This window comes from Urocampus carinirostris, chromosome 3, assembly GCF_059441175.1.
Source record: "Urocampus carinirostris isolate Australia breed hairy pipefish chromosome 3, RoL_Ucar_1.0, whole genome shotgun sequence".
In the NCBI taxonomy this organism is placed as follows: domain Eukaryota; kingdom Metazoa; phylum Chordata; class Actinopteri; order Syngnathiformes; family Syngnathidae; genus Urocampus; species Urocampus carinirostris.
In genome coordinates, this window is record NC_142351.1 from 63,414,542 (window position 1) to 63,440,007 (window position 25,466).

Below are 25,466 nucleotides of genomic sequence, written 5' to 3' on the forward strand. Positions count from 1 at the left end.
ATCAGAAACTGCAGGCAGAGGTACTTAAAACAAGGATGGAATTTATTAACAAAATCAGGACCAAAGTACCAAACAAACAAGTGGGCACAAAACGACAAACAAAATGCCAAAACTAAAACCCAGAACTGCAAGCAGCAAAGTAACAAAGAAGCGAGAAATAAACATACCAGGCGTGGCAGTAAAAATTACACAAGGAGGATGACAGAAGAACTCAAAATAAGTCAAAAAAGATTGTTGAATGAAAATGTCCTTTTAAAGGGTTTAGGATGATTGGGCACAGGTGTTTGATAATTGGACAAACCTGTGCCTCACTTAAAATGCCATGTGGGGCCCTCTGGTGGTGGGAGGTATGCCAGACCCTAACAAATTAAATATTTCACTATAATGTGCCTGAAGGGTGAAGGCTGAAGCCGAAGCGTTTAACTAATTTTAAACATGTTTACAACATTAGTTTTGAGTTATTGTAATATGGAATCTGAATATATCATTTGTCCTTTGAGTTGAATTCACCAAAATGAAAGTGCCCCATTACATTACATAAAAGGAACTACAAGTCAATGTCCATACATCAAATCTAGTATATTACAAGTACAAAATCCATTGATGCCGTCCCTCCTTATTTTGAGTGTCTACTAAAGTTTAAACATAAGACCTAGCAATCACAACAACAAGTAAAAAGTACTTTGAAAAATACTACGAAGAACATTTTTAGAACAGCTTTAGGTCCATGTTACTGTAGCTTTTTGTTACCAATTAGCACGAAGGGCCACCTATTTTATAAGCATTTCTAAAAATCACAACCTATGTTATTACTATTGTAGGTAACATTGCCACAAATACAAACCCAGGGCCTTAGTCCTTTGGCAAGGAAGCCTGGCGCAATCCAACCGAGCAGCTTGGATGGTCCATTGTTCTTTCCCTCCCTCTCGATAGGCTGAAAGAAGCACCAATGGAGTCTACGTGGGAGTGAAATCTGTTTTTTTCTCCATTTGGAACCGTGACTCCACGTGATGCTTTGTCTGACCAAAAATGTAACCCAAGAAAAAGACTTTGCAACAAACCGCTTAGTGCTATGCCTGAATAATATCATTCTGACACGCGTTGAAGTCATTCCTGATCATTGAAATGAGTTGATTATATTAAAATCTGGCTTATTGTTCACTATTTTTAACCCCTAAAGAATCCTCTCTCTTTAACGCTGCAGTTTATTGATTTGATATTCCTTGCCATGTAAATAAATTGTAGTTTGTTTAGATTCAAAATACATCGCATCAATCATTTGTGTGTCTTTATTCTTCCTTCTGATTGATCAATCATTATCAATATCAACAAACTGCAAAATAAATAATTTAAGGTTAAAATACAATATTTTTTCCTTCATGATATATATTACAGATGGATAGGCTCCTTTTGACTATATCGATCGTCAACCCCACCTAATGGTTGATTTGGTCACCACCAAATCCAATTTTAAACCCAAATGAATATAAGTTTTAGCAATTCTTCCTACACTCTGTCACTACTATGTTATTACCAGGTTGCGATTATTAGAAGTAGGCTTCAAATAACCTAAATCAACCACTAAAACATCATGCGAAAAATTTCCCAGCAGCTCACCGTTACCCATCATTGGTGAACTATTTTTAGAACTAGTCCACGGGTTTTCCGGGTGTTCTTAGGAGGCTACCTGCGGCCCATGTGCACCACATTGGTGAACCCTGCCATTAATAAGGCAAAGTTGATCGTAATCCATATACATACACTTTAAAATATATCTATAAAAAGTGTATTTTATTTCTTTTGTCTATTTACATCTACTTCTACAAAATGGTGGCACAAAAATAGAAACAAAAGGAACCATGCTCCGATAGATCCTTGCAAGAGCATGAATCTCGACAGCAATTAGATCTTTGATTGTAAAAAACGTCCCCACTTGTCTTTTTATTTCCTCGTGGTAATGGCGTTGTCACTGCGCTGGTAAAATAACACGTAGGCTTGATTGGTCTGAAGCTGATTCTCAGAAACGGCAGACACACTGCGAGGAAATAAAAACGAACAATGAGAAGAAGATCTAGTTTTGCGTAAAGCAAAGTCAATGAATTCCCGAGCTTGAAATCTGCGTAATGTAAAAGGTTCACTGAAGTCAATGGGTTGCCATTGGTTTGCCAGGTTTTTACAATGGGAGATGCAGGAACCCCCAAAAGCCTGGCAGGGGGTGCATATTTTACAGAAAGAACATGTAGGCCAATGGGACTCATAATGGGACCTGCAGTACTAACTCTGGCCTGCCAGGGGGGCAATTCCTTGAAGAAAAAAAATTGGAGCCAATGAGCCTCCATTGACTTATAATGGGATCTGCAGTACTGCCTTCGACCCACCAGAGGGTGAATTTCTTGAAGAAAAAAAATGGGAGCCAAACGGCTTACCTGGAGTCGTTAAAGTAACACCATCCGTTTTCGTCCGAGCAACAGGCTGTGTAGTGACCCATGTTGACGGTGCCCACATGGTTACATATGGCATATAAATCGTAAGAAACGACTCCTTTGGGGACATGCAAAAACACAAATTGATGACATTATGTTTTTCAAGCAATCAAATGTAACGTTGTTTATATGACAATTTTCGTACATAAAAATGAAGATCCAAGTGCTGCTTGAATAGAAAATACATTATACTTGTGCAAAAAATATAGGAATGCACGATAATTACCAGACATGGGACCAAGTCACACATGTGCAAGTCTCAAGTAAGTCTCAAGTCTTCACCTTCAAGTCCCAAGTAAGTCCCAAGTATTTTTTTCTTGGGCAAGTCATGTCACAAGTCAAGTCCCGAGTCTTAGATTGCCAAGTCCAAGTCAAGTCACAAGTCATAAAAACAGCGACTCGAGTCGACTCGAGTCCAAGTCACTAAGTCTCAAGTCCCCATGTCTGATAATTACTATAATTATTAGGCGGATGGTTATTGTTAGTTATCGGCCTGATATTTAAAAAAAAACTTGATAGTTAGTCACTTGACGCCATACTATAGTATTCAATCATCTGACACTTCTTGTTAGAAAGATTCAAGGCATTTATCTTCCTCATGAGAATAGATTTTTACTTTCTACACAAGTAGTAGCAGAGCTTGGTTATGACTCCTCTCTACCTCTTCATCATGTGTGCGAGCCATCTATTTGCAAACCCAAAGCACTAACCTTTTGAAGGTTTTTTTGTTCTTTATTATAATATTGTCATTCTCATGAGATGGCCACATTACCCAATTTCCAAGTCTCCCTCTCAACTCCAATGTCTGGGTGCTCCCAATCAGCCAATTAGCCAACATCTAGTATAAATAAGCCAGCCTCCCGTTCTACTTTGCTGAGTTGTCTTTGAACCCTGCTCAAGTCTTTCACCTGTGATGACAATATGATGTCAAGATGATGAAGAAGATGACAATATTTGGAATTTGGCCCTGTGAGGCGTTTTTTGTACAGTCATTTCCTGTTCTTATAAGCACAAAATGATTTGTCTTCTCTCCTTATTTTGTGTGTAAACTAAACTTTAGTGTTTTTTTTTCTTCTAGACATAGCATGTAGTTAATTGTCAGCAAGTATAATCCACGCATGATACATTCAAAAGTCTTACCGCAGTCAACAGGTCCATAGGGTCCCAGGTCGAGGTTGGTGATGGGGAAGGACACAAAGGTGGTGCTTTTACTAATGGACCACCGTGAGGTGGTGAACCGGTTCAAATCTAAACCAGCGTGTTAAGTATAACAGTGGCTTATTTTTTTTCTTGAAAGTCTTCTATTACACGTTTATCCTGGAGTGTCACGTTTAATCTTATTGTGAAAAATGTACACGTTGTTGTTATCAATAAAAATAAAAACAACTCTATTCTTTTTTGGCTTAGTAGAGGATTATATCAGTAGATGCAGCAGATTTGTATATACTGTATACCGTACTTATATACTCATGAGGTAAAAATCTTGCGCATAATTTTGCTGATTTAGAATATTATTTTAAACGTAAGGGCGTAGTTTTAGCTTGGTTAGAAGAGATATCCTCCCACCATTATTGTGTTCGCTTTAAAAAATGTGATATGTCCCCATCAGTGCCAAGCTCTTGATGAGCGTAGCTAAAACAATTATGCAGATGATTTTGCTCCTTTCAAATTATTATTTTTTCTGTCTTTCTAGAAAAATAAATTACTGTATGTTTAAACTTTACAAATCATTAAAAATAAAGTAAATTTTAAATGATTGCAAAATTATTCATCAAAATGAGCCACAGCAACCACAAAAGATAATTAAAACCTCTATACTGTCCCTTTATGCATCAGGAGAAATTAAAAAGACATTGTCTATTATTTAACACCTCCTAAACTATTTCATTAAAAAACCTATTGATTTGAATAATGAGCAAAAAATACATGAAATATTATTTAAACATGCTATTTTTAAAGGTACATTGTGTAGTATATGACAATTAGATGGCAAGATCATCTTGGACATGACTGTGGCTACTAGGTATGGATTCCACTATGTAAAACAAAAACACATAACACATAACATTGGGATGATAGTTCATGTATTTTTGCCTATTGTCCAAATCAATGTTATTTTTCACTGAATGAAGTTTTTTTGTACCACTATAAGGCACTAAATATTACTTATTGTCCCATTCTATGAGACAGTTGTGGCAAGCGCCCTCTTCTATGCGACAGCGTGTTGGGGAGGCAGCGTCAAGAAGAAGGATGCCTCTCGTCTCAATAAACTGGCTAGGAAAGCGAGCTCTGTTTTGGGCAAAGAGCTGGACAGCCTAACAACAGTAGCTGAGAGACGGGCACTGGAAAAGCTGCGGTAAATCATGGACATTCCATCGCATCCACTACACAGCATTATCTACAGACAGAAGAGCAGTTTCAACGACAGACTGCTGTCACTGTCTTGTACTACGGACAGACTGAAGAGATCTTTTCTTCCTCATGCCATGAGGCTCTTTAACTCTACCCGGCAGAGTAAAAGCCCACACTAAACCACACCACCTACATTGCATATTACAGAATCTTATTGCAATATGTATTCTGTGTAGCACTATTTAGTTATTCTATATAACACGCTACAGTGGGCATTTGCACGTCACACTGGGTATTTGTATATTGTATTCTTTTTGCTTTATTATTGTATTGTTCTCAGCTCAGGGATGCTGCTGGAAATGTGAATTTCCCTTCGGGGATGAATAAAGTATCTATCTATCTATCTGTCTGTCTGTCTGTCTGTCTGTCTGTCTGTCTGTCTGTCTGTCTGTCTGTCTGTCTGTCTGTCTGTCTGTCTGTCTGTCTGTCTGTCTATCTATCTATCTATCTATCTATCTATCTATCTATCTATCTTTAAATACTCAAAGATGAATGAGTCTATTTACCCCTATTCCCAACACTTAACTCAGTAATAACATACTAACAACACAATAATAACACAATACATAGTTATTTTAGGGATGCATATGAAACTGGTAGTCTATTGCGCTAATTAGTAACAAAATTAACTCTTAGCTCCAAAAAGGTTGGAGACACCTGACCTAAAGGGAGATGACATAATTGTCAGCCAACTTGTTGCGACAGGTACCCATACCTGTCAACCTCCACGGCTCCATGCCCGTAAAAACTGCCGTATTTTCCTGTACAAAATACAAAATAATCATACACCATATTTTTTTTTTCTGGAATGATCCATGATGGGAAATGCCCAGGCGGCAGATGCATGCGATTGACAAATTTGCGTTTTTCCGTACCGATTTACTTGTACGTCATACTCGTCTTAAAATGCATAAAAAACGTACTTTGTACGGCAAAACCGTACAGGTTGACAGGTATGGGTACCCAATAACCTCAAAAAGGCTAGGGAAAAAATGAGAGGTAAAATGGTGAGCTTTGGTCACTTTGAGTCTTCGTAGTTTATATCCTTGTGCTTTTTAGCACTCGTTTTCAGTTGCACGACACCATACGGTGACATTTGGTGGTCAAACTATACAGTACACACTGTCTCTTTAAGACATGCTGATTAAGGATACGTATGACGAGTACTTGAGGAAACCTTTGGATGGACAGCCCCTTGGTGCTCTCTGTATGTTTGTTGCACCTCTCGCACATCTGAAACACAAAAGTTTCCGCAGCGTGAGTTATTCTGCATCGATCTCGGAGATCGTCCCCCGAAGAAGTCATAACCGAGGAATGCGGCCTGGCATCGTCTTTGCACAGTTGAGCAGGAATGTCGCCTTCATCCCATCGTGTTTTCAGTCAGTAGTGATTTCAAGGTCCATGGGAATTTCCAGAACCGTCGTTGACGATTGCGTTGCTATCATGAAAATACACATTGAACCCCCGAGGTGTAATATTTGACCACTGGATGGCACTCTATTGTCTAACATAAACGAAAACCAGTGACAAGTGCACAATGTAGTAGCAAAATTCCCGACAAACACGGCGGCAAATTCTAAGTAAGGATTCCACTATGTAAAAGAAATACAAACTTCTCGACCTACGATTTTCATACAAAAAATTAATATTGCTTTATAGTTCATGTATTTTTGCCCGATATTCAAATCATTTTTCTTACTGAATCAAAGCTTTTTGTAACACTAGGAGCCACTAAATACTACACACGGTGCCTTTAAAGCTGCAATGTGTATTATATAGTGACCACAAGTTGTGTAGAAATACTTAAATCATTTAAGTAAAACTCTATGCATTCAAATAAGATGCTAAAACTCATGTACTATATGGGTCTAGAAATAGGCAGTTATCTTACGCAACTTGAGATGTACTTTTAAGAGACTGACATGTTTGGCCACCTTTTTACCACTACGGAAGCCCGAATTACCATTTTCCCAAAGTAAGTGGTCCCTGTGGTGTTTTTAGCACTCATGACCACTTGCCGTACAAGCTGAGTAATGTGTACATGTGATGGTCGCTAAGTAGTCATTGAGGCATCTGCCACATTTTTCAATGTTTTCTTCTCTAGCCACTCATGTTAGATTATCTGTTACTTTCCTTCCACGTATGGATCAGGTGATTCAGACATATTTTCCTTTTTCCATGGTTTCCTTCTCTACTCACTCCTGTTAGCTACTTGGCTTCAGGCTATGGTTTACTGCTAGCCAATATTATTATTGTTATCTGCTCTATGTAACGTTGCAAAGTCCTGTGATTTAAGAATGTTGTGCTTGTCAAGTTTTTTTCCCCACAGATTCCTTCTCAAGCCACACATGTTAGCACCTTGGCCACAGACCGTGTGTCACTGCTAGCTGCTATTTGTAGCTGCTTCTGCGACATCCCTCAGTGTCACTTGCTTTCCATAACTGTTCATGTAAGTGAATGTCTCTGAGTCAATGGTTAAAGCATCTTTCACTCTGTTTGCCGTTTCCTTCCCTCGCCACTCACGTTAGCCACTTGGTTGCAGGGTATAGCTTGCCGTTAGCCGTGATTATTTGTAATTATTCTTAGTTGCTGCATGTAAATAAAGCTGGCTCTTGCTATCTTTTGCTCGATTTTTCCATTATCTTCGACTACTAGCCGAGTTAGCCACTTCTAGCCGCTCCGACCAACTCCAACTATTGGCTCTTTTCAGCTGTTCTAGGTGTATCCAGTTCGCTCAGTCTTTTGTTGTCACTGGATAGAAAGCCCGTTGCTGGCTGAAATTCATCTCTGCTCTCTTGATGAAATGCAGAAGTAGGCTTTCAAATTTCTACTTTAGGCTTCCGTAGAGTGTATTCCAAAACACACTCCCCAGCACCATTCTAACCGAAAATGACGTCTAGTGATGAATTATTAAACTGTCACTTGAAGAAAACTGTCATGATTACTGATTTGGGGCACCTGCGGCTGCCCCGTTGGCGCCAACAGCCACAGGACTTGATTGGCTGTTGGACTCTTTTTAAACTCCCGTCTTCCAGAAGGAACCCGTCAGACTGCCTGCGAACCTATGCTCTCAGCTAGGCAAGCTTTTGTACTCTCCGACATTATCCTGCCCTGTTTTCCTGCCTGATACCTGTTGCCGACCTCTTTTCTGGACTCGTTTCTGTTTTGTTCCCCCGTCCCGGCCATCGACCTGTTTTCTCGCTGTCAACGACCACCTTCGCTCGACACGGAAGTGCCACTTCCGCGTTCCTGCCATCTGCTACCCGTGACCGACGATCATTGGATCGTGGATGCAAGCACTGCTCTCTTTCTTAATAAAAACTGAGTAAAACTAACGCTACTGGGTCCTGTCTCCGTTCCTGGCTTGTGACAGAAAACAGTATGTCTATTTTTTGGGATGGTAATGCAACAAAATACAGTTTCACAGTATGACCCCTAGTGGAAAGAATAGGCATCAACATTAAAAAGTTAGTACAGTAATCCCTTGGTTATCGCGGTTAATGGGGACCAAAACCACCCGCGAAAAGTGAAAATCCGCGAAGTAGCGACGGCCCTTCAAAAATGCTTACAAAAAAAAGTTTTTTTTTCTTTTTAAATTATCTTATTTAATTATTATTATTCTTGAGACCTGCGAAGCTCTGAACCCGCGAACGTGGAACCGCGAAGTAGCGACGCCCCTTCAAAAATGCTTACAATAAAAAAAAAAATCTTATTCTATTATTATTATTTTTTAGACCCGTGAAGCTCTGAACTCGCAAACGTGGAACCGCGAAGTAGCGAGGTCCCACTGTATTCACTATTTTGGCTTGCATGTTTGCATGTCGCACACACCCCTGATGATACTATGTATCTGATCCCGGTCAAAAAAAAATACAAGAAGCGCATTTAAGTTAAAGAGTCTTTGAACTCACAGGTGAATTCTCCTTGTCCAACCTCTCCTCTTGAGTAAAAAGGTCCAAGCATTCCTTGAGGGTCACTTCCCCGCCAGCGGAGTGTTTGGGAATGGGTAGCGACAAATCGCAGAAGACGTCAAAAGTGTTGGAGTAGTGGGAGCACACTGAACAATGGAGTGAGCTTCGTAGTTGACCTGAGAACACATCTGAAAATCGAGACACAAGAATAGAAGCGCTCTTCTGAAAGGCAAATAAAGGAAAAATATGCTAGTGTGGAGCTCACTCCTTACCCACGATCTTGCTGTCGTCGTTTTCCAAATGTTTCTTCCACGTTGCAGCTGCTTCTTCAGATATTCTAAGGAAACATTTCAGAAAATCAGGTAGCGCCCTTGGGACTCGACATTGATCCATGCTGAGGTGGGATTGCTAAGCAAAATTGACTTACGGCGGGGGATGGACACCTGTAGTTATATGTAGCTAATGACTTTTAAACCCCTGGTACTGGCAGATAAACATCAAAATACCAAAATAGTATAAATTAAGGTATACGATCACAATACATATTAGTATGAATAAATATATTATATATATATATATATATATATATATATATATATATATATATATATATATATATATATATATATATATAAATCTCATCTTATTAGCTGCACCACCTATCCTCAGTAGGGACGCGGGGGTGCTGGAGCCCATCCCAGCAATCATGACAGCAACGATATATATATATATATATATATATATATATATATATATATATATATATATATATATATATATATATATATATATATATATATATATATATATATATATATATATATATATATATATATATATATATATATATATATATATATATATATGTATATATATATATATATATATATATATGTATATATATGTATATATATGTATTTGTGTGTGTGTGTGTGTGTATGTAAATGAAAAATTACATTTTGAGGAGTTGCAAAATGTGGAGGATGGGAGAGAAGTGAGAGGCTATCGATGGTTTGGAGAGAATGCCCGCGTTGGGTGATTTAAATGTGAAGCCTGTGGAAAAATGGGAGGTGCAAGAGGCAGTAAAAGAAATGAAACGGGGGAAAGCGCCTGGGTCTGATTGTTGTACTGCTGAATGCTTGAAAAAAGGTGGCACGGCTATGATTGACTAGTTAGTACGCTTGTTTAATGTATGCTTTTTAAGTGGTGTGGTTCTTGTTGATTGGTGTAGTTGTAGTGTATGTGTGGTGCCATTGTAAGGGTAAAGGTGATAAGGATGAGTGTAGCATTTCGAGAGGTATCAGTTTGTTGTCTGTGTCGGGTAAGATGTCTGGAAGAGTCTTGATTAAGAGAGAGAGAGGAAGAAGGGATGAGGAAAGGAAAAGGATTGGTGGATCAGGTGTTTGCAGTACAACAGGTATGTGAGAAATATTTTGCAAAGGGTAAAGATGTTTATTTGGCTTTCATGGACTTGGAAAAGGCGAATTACAGAGTTGATATAGAGGCGTTGTGGCAGTTGATGGCAATGTATGAAGTGTGTCGAAAGTTGTTTGCAGCATTTAAGAGTTTTTATGTGAACAGCAGAGCATGTGTAAGAGTAGGGAGTGAGTGGTTCCCTGTGTTGACTGGTGTGAGACAGGGGTGTGTGATGTCACCAGGGCTGTTTAATGTGTACATGGATGGTGTGGTGAGAGAGGTGAATACAAAAGTATTTGGCAGAGGTGTAGAGATGATGGATAACAGTGGAACGGTGTGGCAGGTAAGTCAGTAGTTGTTTGCAGATGACACAGCGCTTCGGGCCGATTCTGAGGAAACATTGAGAAGGTTGGTAATGGAGTTTGGAAGAGTGTGTGATAGGTGTAAGTTATGTGTGAATGTTGGCAAGAGTAAGGTGATGAAGTGTTCACGTGATGGAGTAGACATGGCGTTGGAAATAAGGTTGAATAGACAGGTGCCGGAAGAGGTTGAAAGCTTTAGGTTCTTGGGTTGTGATGAGACAGCAGTTGGTGGAATGGAGTGTAAGGTATTGCACAGAGTGAATCAAGGAAGCAAGGTTTTGGGTGCTCTGAGGAGAGTGATGAGCAACGAGAGTATGAGTATGGATGTTATGAGGGGACTATGAGAGTGATTGTGCCGACTGTGTTGTATGGTGCAGAGACTTGGAGCCTGATCACAGATTTGAGAAGGAAATTAAATGTTTTTGACATGAAGTGTTTGAGGATAATGTTAGGAGTGACAAGATTGGATAGATTGAGAAATGAAATTGTGAGAGACAGAACTGGAGTAGTTGTGGAACTGAGCAAGCGTGTGGATAAGAGAGTACTCGGTTGGTTTGGACACATGGAGAGGATGGATGAGGGGTGAATGTTAAAGAGGATCTTACAGAGCAGAATTGAATGGAAGGAGACCAAGAGGAAGGCCGCGATTGACGTGGATGGATGGTGTTATGAATGCACTGCAGGAAAGAGGTCTAAATCTAGTGGAAGCTTGAGCTCCTGTTGGTAATAGGAATGAGTGGAGAGGTGTTGTAAAAGGATAGTGGGATGTTTGGACGCGTTCTAAGGGATGGGCAGAGCACCTGTATGATGCGGCAGGGGTAAACCAGTGAAAGCTGTCGGGCCCTGCTGTTGAACAAAAGAGTGTGTTGTGTCACACTGACCCGAGTGACATGGCCGCTTTCTTGTGTCCCGTTTCATCGGGAGGGAGCATGACCAACTTAGATGCGGAGGTGCCTGACTTATTTGGGCATTTGGGTTGGCCATGGTCCAAAAATGTTTGTGTATGTTTTCCCTTTTTTATTTTCTTTGTTATTGTATGTGTTTGTCTTGCTGTCGGTCAACCCCTCTTGAGGGATATGACCAAGGTAGATAGATAGATAGACAGACAGACGGACCGACAGGCAGACAGACACACAGACATTTCTTGACTATTATTTCTGTTGTAGATACAAAGGGACAATGGGACAAACTTGGCACCCAGAAAATATTTTTAGTAATACTTTATTTACTATTATATATATTGTCATTAAATATGACCATTTTCATTTGGATGAAAATACTGATGGGCCTCATCTGCCCACCTCTGGTGTAGATGTTAGCAGAAATTAGATTTTTCACCTGAATCTAGCATATTTTTGCTCGGGGTCCTTGGGCAGGCGTCGGATGTATGGCTTGCGGTTGATTTCCGTGTGCAGTTTTTCCAAAAAAAAGCGAAGAAACTCTTGAGCGTCCTGCTGACTGGAGGGGAAACAAATGTCAGGGGGAAAAAGTTGGCAATATTTTTATTCATCAAAAGTTTTTGCACAAATGATGTATTTGAGATGGCAAACTGCACTACTGACTACATTAAGTTCTGCATGGACAATGTTGTTCCTATAAAGACGGTACGCTGCTATGCCAACAACAAGCCCTGGATCACGAGCGACATCAAGTGCCTTCTGAACCAAAAGAAGAGGGCCTTTAAAAATGGTGATCAGCAGGAGCTAAAACGAGTACAGAAGGAGCTCAAAGTCCAGCTCCGGAAAGGGAAGGAGCAGTACAGGAGGAAGTTGGAGAAAAAGCTGCAGAACAACAACATGAAGGAGGTGTGGGAAGGGATGAAAACAATTACTGGCTGCAGCACCAAGCAGGGTGTGGCTGTGGATATAGATGTGGGGCGAGTCAACCAGTTGAACAACTTTTTCAACAGGTTTGACCACTCCGCCTCATCCTCACGCCTGAGTAATGCAGCTGTCCTTCCCCCTCCCCCTCTGGAAACTAGCATGGAAGACATCCCCCCACTAAAAATAACTTCAGCCCAGGTATGTGGAGAGCTGAGAAGGCTACGAACCAGCAAGGCAGCTGGTCCGGATGGAGTATCCCCCCGACTGCTGAAAGCCTGTGCGTCTGAGCTGGGAGACCCTCTACAGCGCATCTTCAACCTGAGCCTTGAACAGGGGAGGGTCCCTCAGCTGTGGAAAACATCCTGCATCATCCCAGTCCCAAAGAAATCAAGACCTGAGGAACTCAACGACTTCAGGCCGGTCGCCCTGACATCACATGTGATGAAGACCATGGAGCGGCTGCTGCTGCACCACCTGAGGCTACAGGTCCGTCACGCCATCGACCCACTGCAATTTGCTTACCAGGAGAAGGTGGGAGTGGAGGATGCTATAGTATACATGTTACACCGATCCCTCTCTCACCTGGATAGGGCGAAGGGGGCTGTGAGGATTACATTTTTGGACTTCTCCAGTGCCTTCAATACCATACAGCCTCTGCTACTGAGTAGGAAACTGACAGAGATGGGAGTTAGCTCACACCTTGTCGAATGGATTACTGACTACCTGACAGGCAGACCCCAGTATGTGAAACAGGGGGGCTGTACATCGGACACTGTGGTTAGCAGCACAGGATCTCCGCAGGGGACCGTTCTCTCTCCGTTCCTATTCACTCTATATACATCGGACTTTAAGTACAACTCTGAGTCCTGCCATGTGCAAAAGTTTGCCGACGACACTGCGATCGTGGGATGTATCAGAAACGGGCAGGAGGAGGAGTACAGGAAATTGATTCAGGACTTTGTCCGATGGAGCGACGCAAACCACCTGCACCTAAACACCACCAAGACCAGAGAGATGGTGGTGGACTTCAGGAGAACCAGAACTCACCCGGTTCCTGTAACCATCAAGGGAGAATGTGTAGAATTTGTCCAGACCTACAAATACCTGGGTGTGCAGCTGGACAACAAACTGGACTGGACTGCCAACACAGAAGCTCTATGTAGGAAAGGGCAAAGCCGACTTTACTTCCTCAGAAGGCTGGCATCCTTCAAGATCTGCAAAAAGCTCCTGAAAATATTCTATGAGACAGTAGTGGCAAGCGCCCTCTTCTATGCGGCAGCGTGTTGGGGAGGCAGCGTCAAGAAGAAGGATGCCTCTCGTCTCAATAAACTGGCTAGGAAAGCGAGCTCTGTTGTGGGCAAAGAGCTGGACAGCCTAACAACAGTAGCTGAGAGACGAGCACTGAAAAAGCTGAGGTCAATCATGGACAATCCATCGCATCCACTACACAGCATTATCTCCAGACAGAAGAGCAGTTTCAGCGACAGACTGCTGTCACTGTCTTGTACTACGGACAGACTGAAGAGATCTTTTCTTCCTCATGCCATGAGGCTCTTTAACTCCACCCGGCAGAGTAAAGGCCCACATTAAACCACACCACCTACATTGGATATTACCGAATCTTACTGCAATATGTATTTTGTGTAGCACTATTTAGCACTATTTAGTTACTCTATATAACACGCTACAGTGGGCATTTGCACGTCACACTGGGTATTTGTATATTGTATTCTTTTGGCTTTATTATTGTACTGTTCTCAGCTCAGGGATGCTGCTGGAAATGTGAATTTCCCTTCGGGGATGAATAAAGTGTATCTATCTATCTATCTATCTATCTATCTATCTATCTATCTATCTATATATATATATATATATATATATATATATATATATATATATGTATATCTCATCTCATCTCATTAGCTGTACCGCTTATCCTTATTAGGGTCGCGGGGGGCTGGAGCCCATCCCAGCCATCTCCGGGCAGTGGGCAGGGGACACCCTGAACTGGTTGACAGCCAATCGCAGGGCATACGGGGACAGACAACTCACTCACTCAGTCACACCTAGGGACAATTTGGACCGGCCAATTCACCTGAAATGCATGCCTTTGGAATGTGGGAGGAAACCGGAGTGCCTGGAGGAAACCCACGCAAGCACGGGGAGAACATACAAACTCCGCACAGTAAGGCCTGTAGCTGGATTTTATATATATATATATATATATATATATATATATATATATATATATATATATATATATATATATATATATATATATATATATATATATATATATATATATCAGACATGGGACCAAGTCACACATGTGCAAGTCTCAAGTAAGTCTCAAGTCTTCACCTTCAAGTCCCAAGTAAGTCCCAAGTATTTTTTTCTTGGGCAAGTCAAGTCACAAGTCAAGTCCCGAGTCTTAGATTGCCAAGTCCAAGTCAAGTCACAAGTCATAAAAACAGCGACTCGAGTCGACTCGAGTCCAAGTCACTAAGTCTCAAGTCCCCATGTCTGATATATATATATATATATATATATATATATAAAAGTCTTTAATTACTGTTTAATTAATGTTTTACCCTGGAATCTAAAATCATTACATTCAATATTTCACAACGTTGTTATCAATGACAATGAAGAAAATTCTATTGTAATATATTCATTGTTAGTGAACAACAATTCTTCAAGAAAATGTTCCCTACCTGTAACCACTGAAGTAAGGCACGGCGTCTTGGAAGGTATTGTAAAAGTGTCTTGGATTCACAACCGCGTCCTGCTTTTTTGTGTCCCAAAGTTCCGACAACACCTGAAAAAAAGCTTGTATTGGAAGATAACAGCAATAAGCGTAAAGGAACTCAAACCAATATCCAAAATTGTGTTTTTGCTTACCTTCTGTGAGTCTTGGCTCCTCCTTGGAGAATTTGTCAAGTTTGTAGGACTTCAGGAGGATGTAGTCCCGGAGGACGCGTGTGTGGGCCAAACACTGGACCATTGCGTTCAGGAAACACTGAAACCCAAAAGCACAGTAAACTAAATGACCACCAGGGTTGGGAGGGTGATTTTAAAAATGTAATCCAAAACATTTAGCGGTTACCTGTTAAAAAGTAGTAAGTGACGCAATCCGAATACTGCATGTCCTGCATGTCTTTGGATTTTCTCTGCTTGAATCCAGGTGATTCCAATCCTCTGGATCATTATCAAGCTCTCACAACCCCTGCTAACAAGCTGAACATTTGCATCACCTGAGTTGGAGAAGAGAAACTTCCAAAACATGCAGGGCATGTGGCTTTTGAGGACCTATGCAGTGAGGGTCAACGCATCTTATGAAGCCTCGGGCCTGCCAGGAAATTTGCTACTTGTATTGCATTGCTCTCAGAACATTTCATCATGATGCCCCGAATTATCTTACGGCAGTGTTGGCACAGTGAAGGTTCAGATGTTTGGAGGACGAGCTGAGTACACGACGGACCTTAAACTGCGGGACAAGCGTTTTTTATCGCTGCATAACACGTAATTAAACAAACAAAAAACAACGTGAGAGAGAAACCCAGCTCAGCCCAGGCTTAAGTTCATGATTGACATTTAAGGCTCAAGTTCGGGTTCGGGCCTGGGCTCAAGAATTTACTTCTAAATCAGCGCAACAGATGTGGCTTGTGCGCACCGTGTGTAAACCTAATCTCTTTCTTTCTCTCTTGTGTCAGTGATTGAAATTATGACACAATTTGTCTATCGGCTCATTATGTATACGAAATGTAGTTTTAAAATAAAATTGTAATCCCTATTTGTACTAAATGTACCTGTAGTCTGATTACATCCTTTTTTCTGTAACTGTTACGGAAAAAAATATGTTTTTTGTATTCTGATAACCTAACACCATTACATGTATTCCATAACTCCCCTACCCTGCTGACCACAAATGACATTTCTGTAAAAAGCAAAGTTTGTTCTCACCGTGTTGCCGATGTTCTTCAGACCGACCCTTCCGTTTCCCAAAGCGAGGAGATCCGTCTAAAAAATGAAAATAATCCATGTACATCTGCATTAGCCCTAGCGTGTCACTGGATCTATTTGTATGTATGTTAGGACACATTTAGCCTTCTTATCGCGTTAGTGAAACAAGAAAGTCTAAAGGGAGGGCAGTGACAAAAGTTTATCCAATTAGAGAGCCAGGAATGCTGACAGGTGCTTAAGCGCCCGCTTGTCCGTGTGTGCACGACGGCAAACCTGCGGCCTGGCACTTTCGCCCAGCAGCTGTGGTTTCTCAGATATTTTGAATTTTTATTCATCCGTCTTTTTTATCTCATCTTGAGAATTATTCGTTCAATTATTTAGAAGAATAAATCAAACATTTATTCAATTATTTATCATGGAGTGCTTAAGCATCTGTGTGTCAGTGTGTGCGCAGACGATGGGCAAACTTATGCCCATCAGCTGTAGTCCTCTTTCACTCGGAAAACGTATTCCTTTTTAAATAACTTTATTTTCTTTTAAACAGAATTACTTTTGATTGTCATCGGTTTTGTATAAATTGTGAAAGGAAAACATTAAATTTCCTTTATCTGGCATTATTTTGTTTTCCTTATTTTGACCAAAAATGCAATGCTTGATATATACTGTATATATATATATATATATATATATATATATATATATATATATATATATATATATATATATATATATATATATATATATATATATATATATATATATATATATATCCATCCATCCATCCATTATCTGCAACGCTTATCCTCAGTAGGGTCGCGGGGGTGCTGGAGCCCATCCCAGCCATCTCCGGGAAGGGGACCTCCTGAACTGGTTGCCAGCCAGTCGCAGGGCACACAGGGACAGACAATTTGCTCGCTCATTCACACCTAGGGACAATTTTGACCAGCCAATTAACCTTACATGCATGTTTTTGGAATGTGGGAGGAAACAGGAGTGCCCGGAGGAAACCCATGCAAGCACGGGGAGAACATGCAAACTCCACACAGGAAGTTGGTAGCTGGATTTGAACCCCTGACTCAGACATGGGGACTTGAGACTTAGTGACTTGGACTCGAGTCGACTCGAGTCGCTGTTTTTATGACTTGTGACTTGACTTGGACTTGGCAATCTAAGACTCGGGACTTGACTTGTGACTTGACTTGCCCAAGAAAAAAATACTTGGGACTTACTTGGGACTTGAAGGTGAAGACTTGAGACTTACTTGAGACTTGCACATGTGTGACTTGGTCCCATGTCTGCCCTGACTTCAGAACTAGAATAGATATATATCCGTTAACCACTAAGGTTGTAGTGGCACATTTCTTGTTGTGTGTCTTGGGAAGTACAGCCTGGGGGCGCCCATCCCTTTCAAGGCTAACATATGTTTCCACCCAGTCCATTTATACATTTATATATAAAATGTCTCATTGTTGGTACATATACATGTATCTACATTTCTTTTTTTTTTACCAGATTTTGACCAGGCTATGTTATTCAAAAATACAGTAATGCAAAGTTGTTAGAATGTAAAAGTCAAGTCAAGTCATGTTTATTTGTATAGCCCTTAATCACAAAAAGTCTTGAAGGGCTGCACAGAACACCATCACAACATCCCCTGATCGAAAAATGACACAAGGGAAAGGAAAAGCTCAAACTCAGCATGAGGAAAATTAAGAAACCTTGGAGAGAGGTCATGTCATTCTTTTTAACTCTCATGTACATGTTTATATATTCTTGGTGTAATTGGATTACTTCAGGAATTGTTTGCAAAGAATAACAATTTACACTCGCCCCTTCGAGAATTATTTTCGGCTTGAGCTGCTCCACTCATAGTGTTCACATAATATCAGGCTCTTTGTGTTTTTTCACCATTCCAATTAAGGAAATGCTGACGAGAGAAACTTTTATTTGAGAATTCCAATAAAATTTTAACGTGCGTTTTTTCGTTACAATATACTTTGGAGTCTTTATTAATTGTGCTATGTTTAGAAATGTATTTCATTTTTTCTTTATTTAGATATTCTTTAACACTTATTTTTCTCTTATTTAAAGGGAACTTTTGCAGCTTAAATAAAAAATTATATTTTGCTTTATAATTATCGAATATATTCAATGTTTAATGAAATGAAATGATCTGCATTTCTATTGCGCTTTTCAAGTCAATGACTTCCCAAAGCGCTTTACATTGTGCTTCACATTTCCCAATAGCGGCCGTAATCTGTGCAGCCATGTAAGGCGCGAACCTGCTTATTGGGGTTTTGGGGGTTCAGTGTCTTACCCAAGGACACTTCGGCATGTAACACGGACAAGCCGGGATTCGAACTGGGATCCCTTAATCCTAAAACGATATCTCTACCTCCTGAGCTACTGCCGCCCCAAACAATTAACAATTTTTCTTATCTTTTTAACATAATGCCTGATATGTTTTTCCAATCTTGGATGAAACGAGCATTGGTTACACAGAGCTGCTAACAATAACAATAGCATTTAGTGAAGAGCTATTGCCTGTACACAAATGGCTAACATGAGTGGCTTAAAAGGGAAACAGTGGAAGAAAGCAAAAGATGCCTAAAACATGGGACTCGGAATCTATCACAGGCAGAGCTCCGCTGTTGGATAAGTGGCAGTTAAGTGCTAAAAGCCCCACTGCGGCAAGCTAACTTGGCAAAATGGTTATTCGGGCTTCCGTAATAGTAAGATGGTGGCCAAACATGTCAGCAAGATGTGAAATATGATTACTAATTTAAAAACGTAAAATGATTTTTATGATTGATGATGATGTATTTTTGCTTATTATTTGAATCAAATATTTTTAGTTTTTATTTACCTGAATAAAGTATTTAAACACCACTTTAGATTGCTATATAATACACACTACATTGTAATTGTTTCCTATAGAACCTTTACTTTGTCTGTAAACATTTGATGTATATTGTGGGCAGGGTTTAGCCTGGAGGCAAAAGCTACACTTAGACAATATGTCAACAAGGGTCTGCGCTGTAAGTTTAGCTTTGCATCATCAAAATGGATGGCTTTAATGTTAGTTTTAATATTCTACATCACTGTGACATTACAGTAGAAGGTGGAAGCAAAACAAGACATCGTGCTTATCAAAAGACTGAGGAAAACCAAGCTGCCCTTTCTGCTGTCATTAAATTTGACCATTTTCATTTGGATGAAAATACTGATGGGCTTCATCTGCCCACCTCTGGTGTAGATGTTAGCAGAAATTTGATTTTTCACCTGAATCGAGCATATTTTTGCTCGGGGTCCTACTGTCATGTTGTGTGTTTGGGTGCCAGAAGCGGAGAAAAAACCTTTTTAATCGTAAATTGAAGTTTTACAGGATTTCAACGGGCATTCCTACAACCTCTAGCAAAAAGTATGGAATCACTCAGGCATTTTATTCTGTATAGAATTGTAACCTCATTCCTAAGTGCAAGATATTGGCATTCAGAAACACTAAAATAATTTAAGAAAAAAACATTAAATTGGTCTGTAAATGTTACTTTTACAGAGCAAGAAATATTGAATCACTCAATTCTAAGGAAAAAAAATATGGAATCATGAAAAACAGACAAAGAAATAACAATCAAAACATTTGACTACTATTTAGTTGCACCACATTTTATGACAGACAGATTGCAGTATCTGTGGCATGGACTTAATGAGTGACAAATAGTATTCTTCATCATTCTGGTGCCAACTCTCTTTGATTGCAGTTGTCAGATCATCTTTGCAGATCGGAGCCTTGTTGTGGACAATTTTTTCAATTTCCACCACAGGTTTTCAGTTGGGTTGAGATTTGGGCTATTTGCAGGCCCTGACATTTACTGGATGTGTCTTTCTCCAAGGAATGCTTTCACAGTTTTTGCTCTGTGGCATGATGCATTGTCATCTTGGAAAATGAGTTCATCATCCCCATTTCAATTGAAAGAATAAGAAAGCTGTCCAATGTCACTGTCAACTTGTGCATTTATTGCAGATTTGACTACAGCCATCTCCCCAGTCAGTAACCTTTGCCTGACATGTAGCCCCATATAACTGTGGGACTGTGGGAATTTGGACATTTTTTGAGGCAGTCCTCTTGGTAAATCTCACTGGAAGGGCACCAAATAAAAGTTCCAGCATCATCACCTTGTCCAATACAGATTTGTGACTCATCACTGAAGATAACCTTCATCCAGTCATCTACTGTCCATAAGTGACTCTCATTAGCCCATTGCAGTCTTGTTCTTTTGTGTTTAAGCTTTAACGATGGTTTCATTTTGGTTTTCCTATATGAAAATCCTATTTCCTTTAGGCGGTTTTGCACAGTTCTGTCACATATATTGACTTCAACTTCCTCCCATTTCCTTTTTATTTGTTTTGTTGTGCATTTTCAGTTTTAAAGACATATGGCCTTTAGTTGTTTGTCTTGACGCCTACGTGTCATCCTTGGCCTACCAGTATGTTTGACTTTAACAACCTCCCCATGCTGTTTGTACTTGGTCCAAATCTTGTATACAGCAAAATGTGAACAGCCAACATCTTTGGCAACCATGCAGGTAGAGTTACCCTCTTTAAGAAGTCCTGTCTTTGATCTCAAGAGACATTTTTTTTGTTGAGCCATGATTCTTGGAAATCCATTTATCCCAGGAGCCCTCCAAGGTGTGATACCTGCACTGTTTTTAACTGCTGACTAACGAGCAGACTTCATCTAAGCCAGGTGCCCAATTATGGAAAGGAAATTGACTGGGTGTGTCCTTATTTTCTACTCAAAATGCACTGATTACATATTTTTTTCCTCAGAATTGAGTGATTCCACATGTATTTCCCTTCAATTCCTCTATAAAAGTAACATTTATTGACCATTGCAATGTTTTTCTAATTTTTTTTATTGTACAGAATAAAATGTCTGAGTGAGGTGATTCAATTTTTTTGCAAGGAATTGTAATCGAAGAAAAAGTAGAGAGTTGTAATTAAATGAACTAAAGCAGAAAGATTGGAGCGACACAGTAATTAAACATTTTTGTTTGCAGCGCACACTTCATACCATGTGAGGGATCAGACGTTTCTGATTGTTGCTATCAAGTCCATTCATCCATCCTTCCATCATCTGCACCGCTTATCCTGGAGCCCATCTCAGCTGTCCTCGGGCAGTGGGCAGAGGACACCCTGAACTGGTTGCCAGCCAGTCGTAGTGCATGCAGAGACAGACAGTTCATTCGCTCATTCACACCTAAAGACAATTTGAACCGGCCAATTAACCTGATATGCATGTTTTTGGAAATACGGGAAAAAAACGCAGTGCATGCAAGGGGAGAACATGCAAAACTCCACACAGGAAGGTTTGATCAAATGACCTCAGAACTGTGCCATGGACGCGCTAATCACTCAGCAGCCGTGCTGCCGCTATCGAGTCCATATTACTTCTGATATTAACAAAATATCTTTTTTTTTCTTAGCTTCAGCTAACTGCTCTTACTTAAATGCCAACGGTAGCGTTGAAAACACTGGTCTAAAATAAAAACAGGTACACATTGCAGACAAACATTAGGTACACAATCCAGGTTATTTGTTAGATATATTTAATTATTCATATTTTTATTGTGTTTTTTAAGGAGAAGTATTTCTTCAAGCATTTCTGGTATTTAGGCTACACGCTAACAACTAGCTGAAGCTAAGAAGATAACAAGAGATTTAGCTGATATAATAAGTAAAATAAACTCGATAGCAACAATCATTAACGTTAAATTCCTCGTACCCGATTTGAAGTATGCACTTCAAACCTGAGCATTTTTTTGATGAATTGCTTGATCCAATTTTTTCGCTTTTTTGCATTTCACCTAATTTCTCTTCTTCTTTGAGCAGGAGTGTCTGCTGGGATCCTGTAAAACTCCAATTTATGATCACAAAAAAAAAAATCTCTGATTCTGGCAGCCAAATACACTGCATGATGACATTTTAATGCCCAACTAGCAGCAAGCCAGCTTTCCTCAGTCTTTTAATCAGTGTTGTGTCTTTTTTTGCCTCCACCTTCGGCTGTGAACCGTCTGTATTTAAAGATGCATGGTGAAGCTTTTCACTTTCACTCGTTACTGCAATATAGGGCCGGTGTGAAACTGCACCTCATTGTCAGCGACCAGCAGGAGCCCCATCAGGGACGTATAGAGAACTGATTGTGAGATGTCAGCCGTTTCTTTTGGAAGCCCGTTTTGGGTCACCAGGTTCCGGCGCAAAGCCTCGCAAGAACCTTCCCGGTCGGTGCCGGGCATCCTACAAGGGAGGGGGACAAGGTTCTAGAGCGCCGGAGGATCATAAGCTTCGCCACGGAGAGGAAGATGGTATTATCCGCTATTTCTGCAGATGCACCTGAAAAACAGGATTAGGTGGAAAACCAGGATTAGGTGGAAAACCAGCTTCCCCTTTAAGTGTTTTACCTCAAATTAATTCAACTGAGCCGTAGAGGATGGAGGTCATTTTAAAAATTGCAAATTGGAAGTGTTTCTTTACAGTAACCTGATGAGTGCCAAAGTGTGTTCTAACGTCATGGACAGGAATATATTTTTTTACATTTTTCAGAGGCCTACAAAAAATATACTGTTCAAGATTTATTATTCTTATATTTGGGTCATTCCTCTTTTTTGGTCCCATTTGGTCCCAGTGACATAAAAGGAGAAGCGTAAGTACCACTCAGTAGTCTACTTTTTTTTTGATGTTTCAACCTGCGTGGCATGCAAGTACATATTATGTACATTTTCAATCAAAGGGAGAGCATTGAAAAGTAAACACATAGGACCTCAAACTTCCCAAAGAGTCTGAGAACATATGGATGTTCAAAATGGCATTGTGCTGTAATGTATGTGTTATTGCATTTAGGACCAAATCACATACTACACACAAAGTGTGCTATGTACATTGTTTGGACAGCCATTATATTTCATAATCTTTGGTATTTTTCTCTTCAGTGCCATGGAGTCAATTGTATGCAAAGTAAAACATTTTGTTGATCAGAGACAAAATCTAAATATAATATTAATGATAATAATTTTGCATGCAAACTACTGACTGCCGTGTCACAACAATGGTATTGCACACTGTGGCACATCACACGCGTCATGTTTCTTTTGCATTAAAGTTTCTGCAAAGCAATGCAATTGCGTGTTGATTCGTGAGAAAGAAGCATCTGAATGATTCCCATGGGAAAGGTAAACAATTCAAATAAAAATAAGTTCAACTCTCAACTATTTACAGTCAGCTGTTTGAATCTGAGTGGATCGTGACCTCTCAGGCAAAATACACTGTAATGCAAAGTAGTAATATATTCTGTGGTCGGTCAACTCAACCCAGCGACCATTACCTACCAACACTGACTTGGGCAGGATGGAAAGACAATACTTAGCCGATGAAGATAGGTAGGTAGATAGATAGATAGATACTTTAGTCATCCCCGTAGGGAAATTCACACTTCCAGCCGTATTCTTGTGTTGAAAAATAAAATAATAAAATTAATATATAGAATACAAAGTACACAATATAACGCTTTGCTATAGATTAAATATTGCTACGGAAAATACACACTGTAATACAAATAGGGTAATATGCAAATGTGTGGGTGTGGTTTAATGTGGGCTTTTACTCCCCCGGGTTGAGTTGAAGAGCCTCATGGCATGAGGAAGAAATTTACTCCTCAGTCTGTCCTTGGAACAAGACTGTGACAGCAGTCTGTCGCTGAAGCTCCTCTTCTGTTTGGAGATGATGCGGTGTAGTGGATCTAATGAATTGTCCATGATTGACCGCAGCTTGTTCAGTGCCCGTCTCTCAGCTACAGTGCTCAGGCTGTCCAACTCTGCACTCACAACAGATCCCGCCTTCCTCACCAGTTTATTAAGACGAGAGGCATCTTTCTTTTTAGCGTTGCCTCCTCAACACACTGCCGCATAGAAAAGGGCGCTTGCCACAACTGAAGCACTGCATTATGTCATGGAGATCTGGAGACTGTCCTGGCGACTCCAGGACTTCGAAATGCTTCTTACGAAGCCACTTTTATTGTCCTGGCTGTGTTTTTAGGATCATTGTCATGCTGAAAGACCCAGCTTCATCTCATCTTAAATGCTCTTGCCGATGGAAGCTTTTCACTCAAAATCTCTTGATACATGGCGCCATTCATTCTTTCTTTTACACAGATGAGTCGTCCTGGTCACTTTGCAGAAAAACAGCTCCAAGTTATGATGTTTTCACCCCCATGGTTCACACAGATCAGTCGTCCTGGTCACTTAGCAGAAAAACAGCCCCAAACCGTGATGTTTCCACCCCAATGCTTCAAAGTGGGTAATGTGTTCTTTGGATACAATTCAGTATTCTCCCAAAAGGTTTTATTTTGGTTTCACCTGACCATAACACATTCTTCCAGTCCTCTGGATCATCCAAATTCTCTCTAGTGAACCGCAGACGGGCCTCGACATGTATTGGGTTCAACAGGGGGGACACGTCTAGCTGTGGAGGATTTAAGTCCCTTGTGGTGCATTGATTTACTGTAAGTAGCCTTTCTTATTGTGGTCCCAGCTCTCTGTAGATTATTCACTTTCTTGTGATCATTTTGACACCACAGGGTGAGATCTTGCATGGTGCCTCATATAGAGGGAGATTATAATTTTCTAAGAATTGCTCCCATAGTCTTTCAAGTAGGAGAACTGGGACAATAGGTGGTTGACTAAATATTTACTCGCCCAACTGTAAAGGGGAAAGCATATGTTCTAAGTATTGTAAAATTAACCCAAATTAGCCTCCTGAAAAACACTGACAGTACTAGTGGACAACTATTACGTAACACTCTTACGCTATGTTGTTTTAAGCGAACCGAGCCAGTAAATAGAAACATTTTGCACTCACCTGCTCACCGGGTTCAACTTATGCGCGAGAGTCCTGGCCGAAATGTTCCTGTCACCTGCTGAGCTTTGAAAAATGCATGGAAGGGTGAAGGGAAGGTTGTCTACAGTTTCACTGAGAGTGTGTGTGCAGCCTGGAAATGAAAGTCTGTTGTTCCCTGTCACGGTGTCAAGGGAGGTGAGAGAG

The 25,466-nt window shown here is 40.3% G+C and overlaps 1 protein-coding gene and 1 long non-coding RNA gene across 8 annotated transcripts; one reads left to right on the forward strand and one right to left on the reverse strand.

The window, feature by feature from the left end:
- Window positions 1-21: 21 nt before the first annotated feature.
- On the reverse strand, window positions 22-25,426 carry usp21 (ubiquitin specific peptidase 21). Of its 7 annotated transcripts, none has more exons than XM_088332923.1 (12): window positions 25,284-25,426; window positions 22,520-22,763; window positions 16,371-16,427; window positions 15,309-15,426; window positions 15,122-15,236; window positions 11,923-12,042; window positions 9,079-9,143; window positions 8,807-8,994; window positions 6,050-6,128; window positions 3,624-3,731; window positions 2,427-2,541; window positions 22-2,035 (listed from the first exon to the last, which is right to left on the reverse strand). In XM_088332923.1, exons 2-12 carry the CDS (start codon window positions 22,664-22,666, stop codon window positions 1,942-1,944), a joined length of 1,206 nt encoding a protein of 401 aa, XP_088189049.1. In that variant the 5' UTR covers window positions 22,667-22,763; window positions 25,284-25,426; the 3' UTR covers window positions 22-1,941. The 7 variants fall into 7 exon arrangements, with proteins under 7 accessions (XP_088189049.1, XP_088189050.1, XP_088189052.1 ...); XM_088332924.1 differs by having other exon boundaries at window positions 25,292-25,401; XM_088332926.1 differs by lacking the exon at window positions 25,284-25,426 and adding an exon at window positions 15,514-15,661 and having other exon boundaries at window positions 22,520-22,598.
- LOC148370413 (uncharacterized) lies at window positions 3,444-5,238 on the forward strand. The gene is made up of 2 exons (XR_015850127.1): window positions 3,444-3,657; window positions 4,674-5,238. It is a non-coding gene; the product is annotated as an uncharacterized LOC148370413 (long non-coding RNA).
- Window positions 25,427-25,466: the final 40 nt, after the last annotated feature.

Excerpts from the sequence above, each read along its gene's own strand:
- usp21 (XM_088332923.1), bottom strand. The coding sequence starts at position 22,666 with ATGCCCGGCACCGACCGGGAAGGTTCTTGCGAGGCTTTGCGCCGGAAC. Across the intron at positions 16,428-22,519 it reads TGCTGGTCGCTGACAATGAG|ACGGATCTCCTCGCTTTGGG; the intron begins GTGCAGTTTCAC and ends TTCATTTTTTAG. Across the intron at positions 2,542-3,623 it reads CTATGGACCTGTTGACTGCG|GAGTCGTTTCTTACGATTTA; the intron begins GTAAGACTTTTG and ends ATGTCCCCAAAG.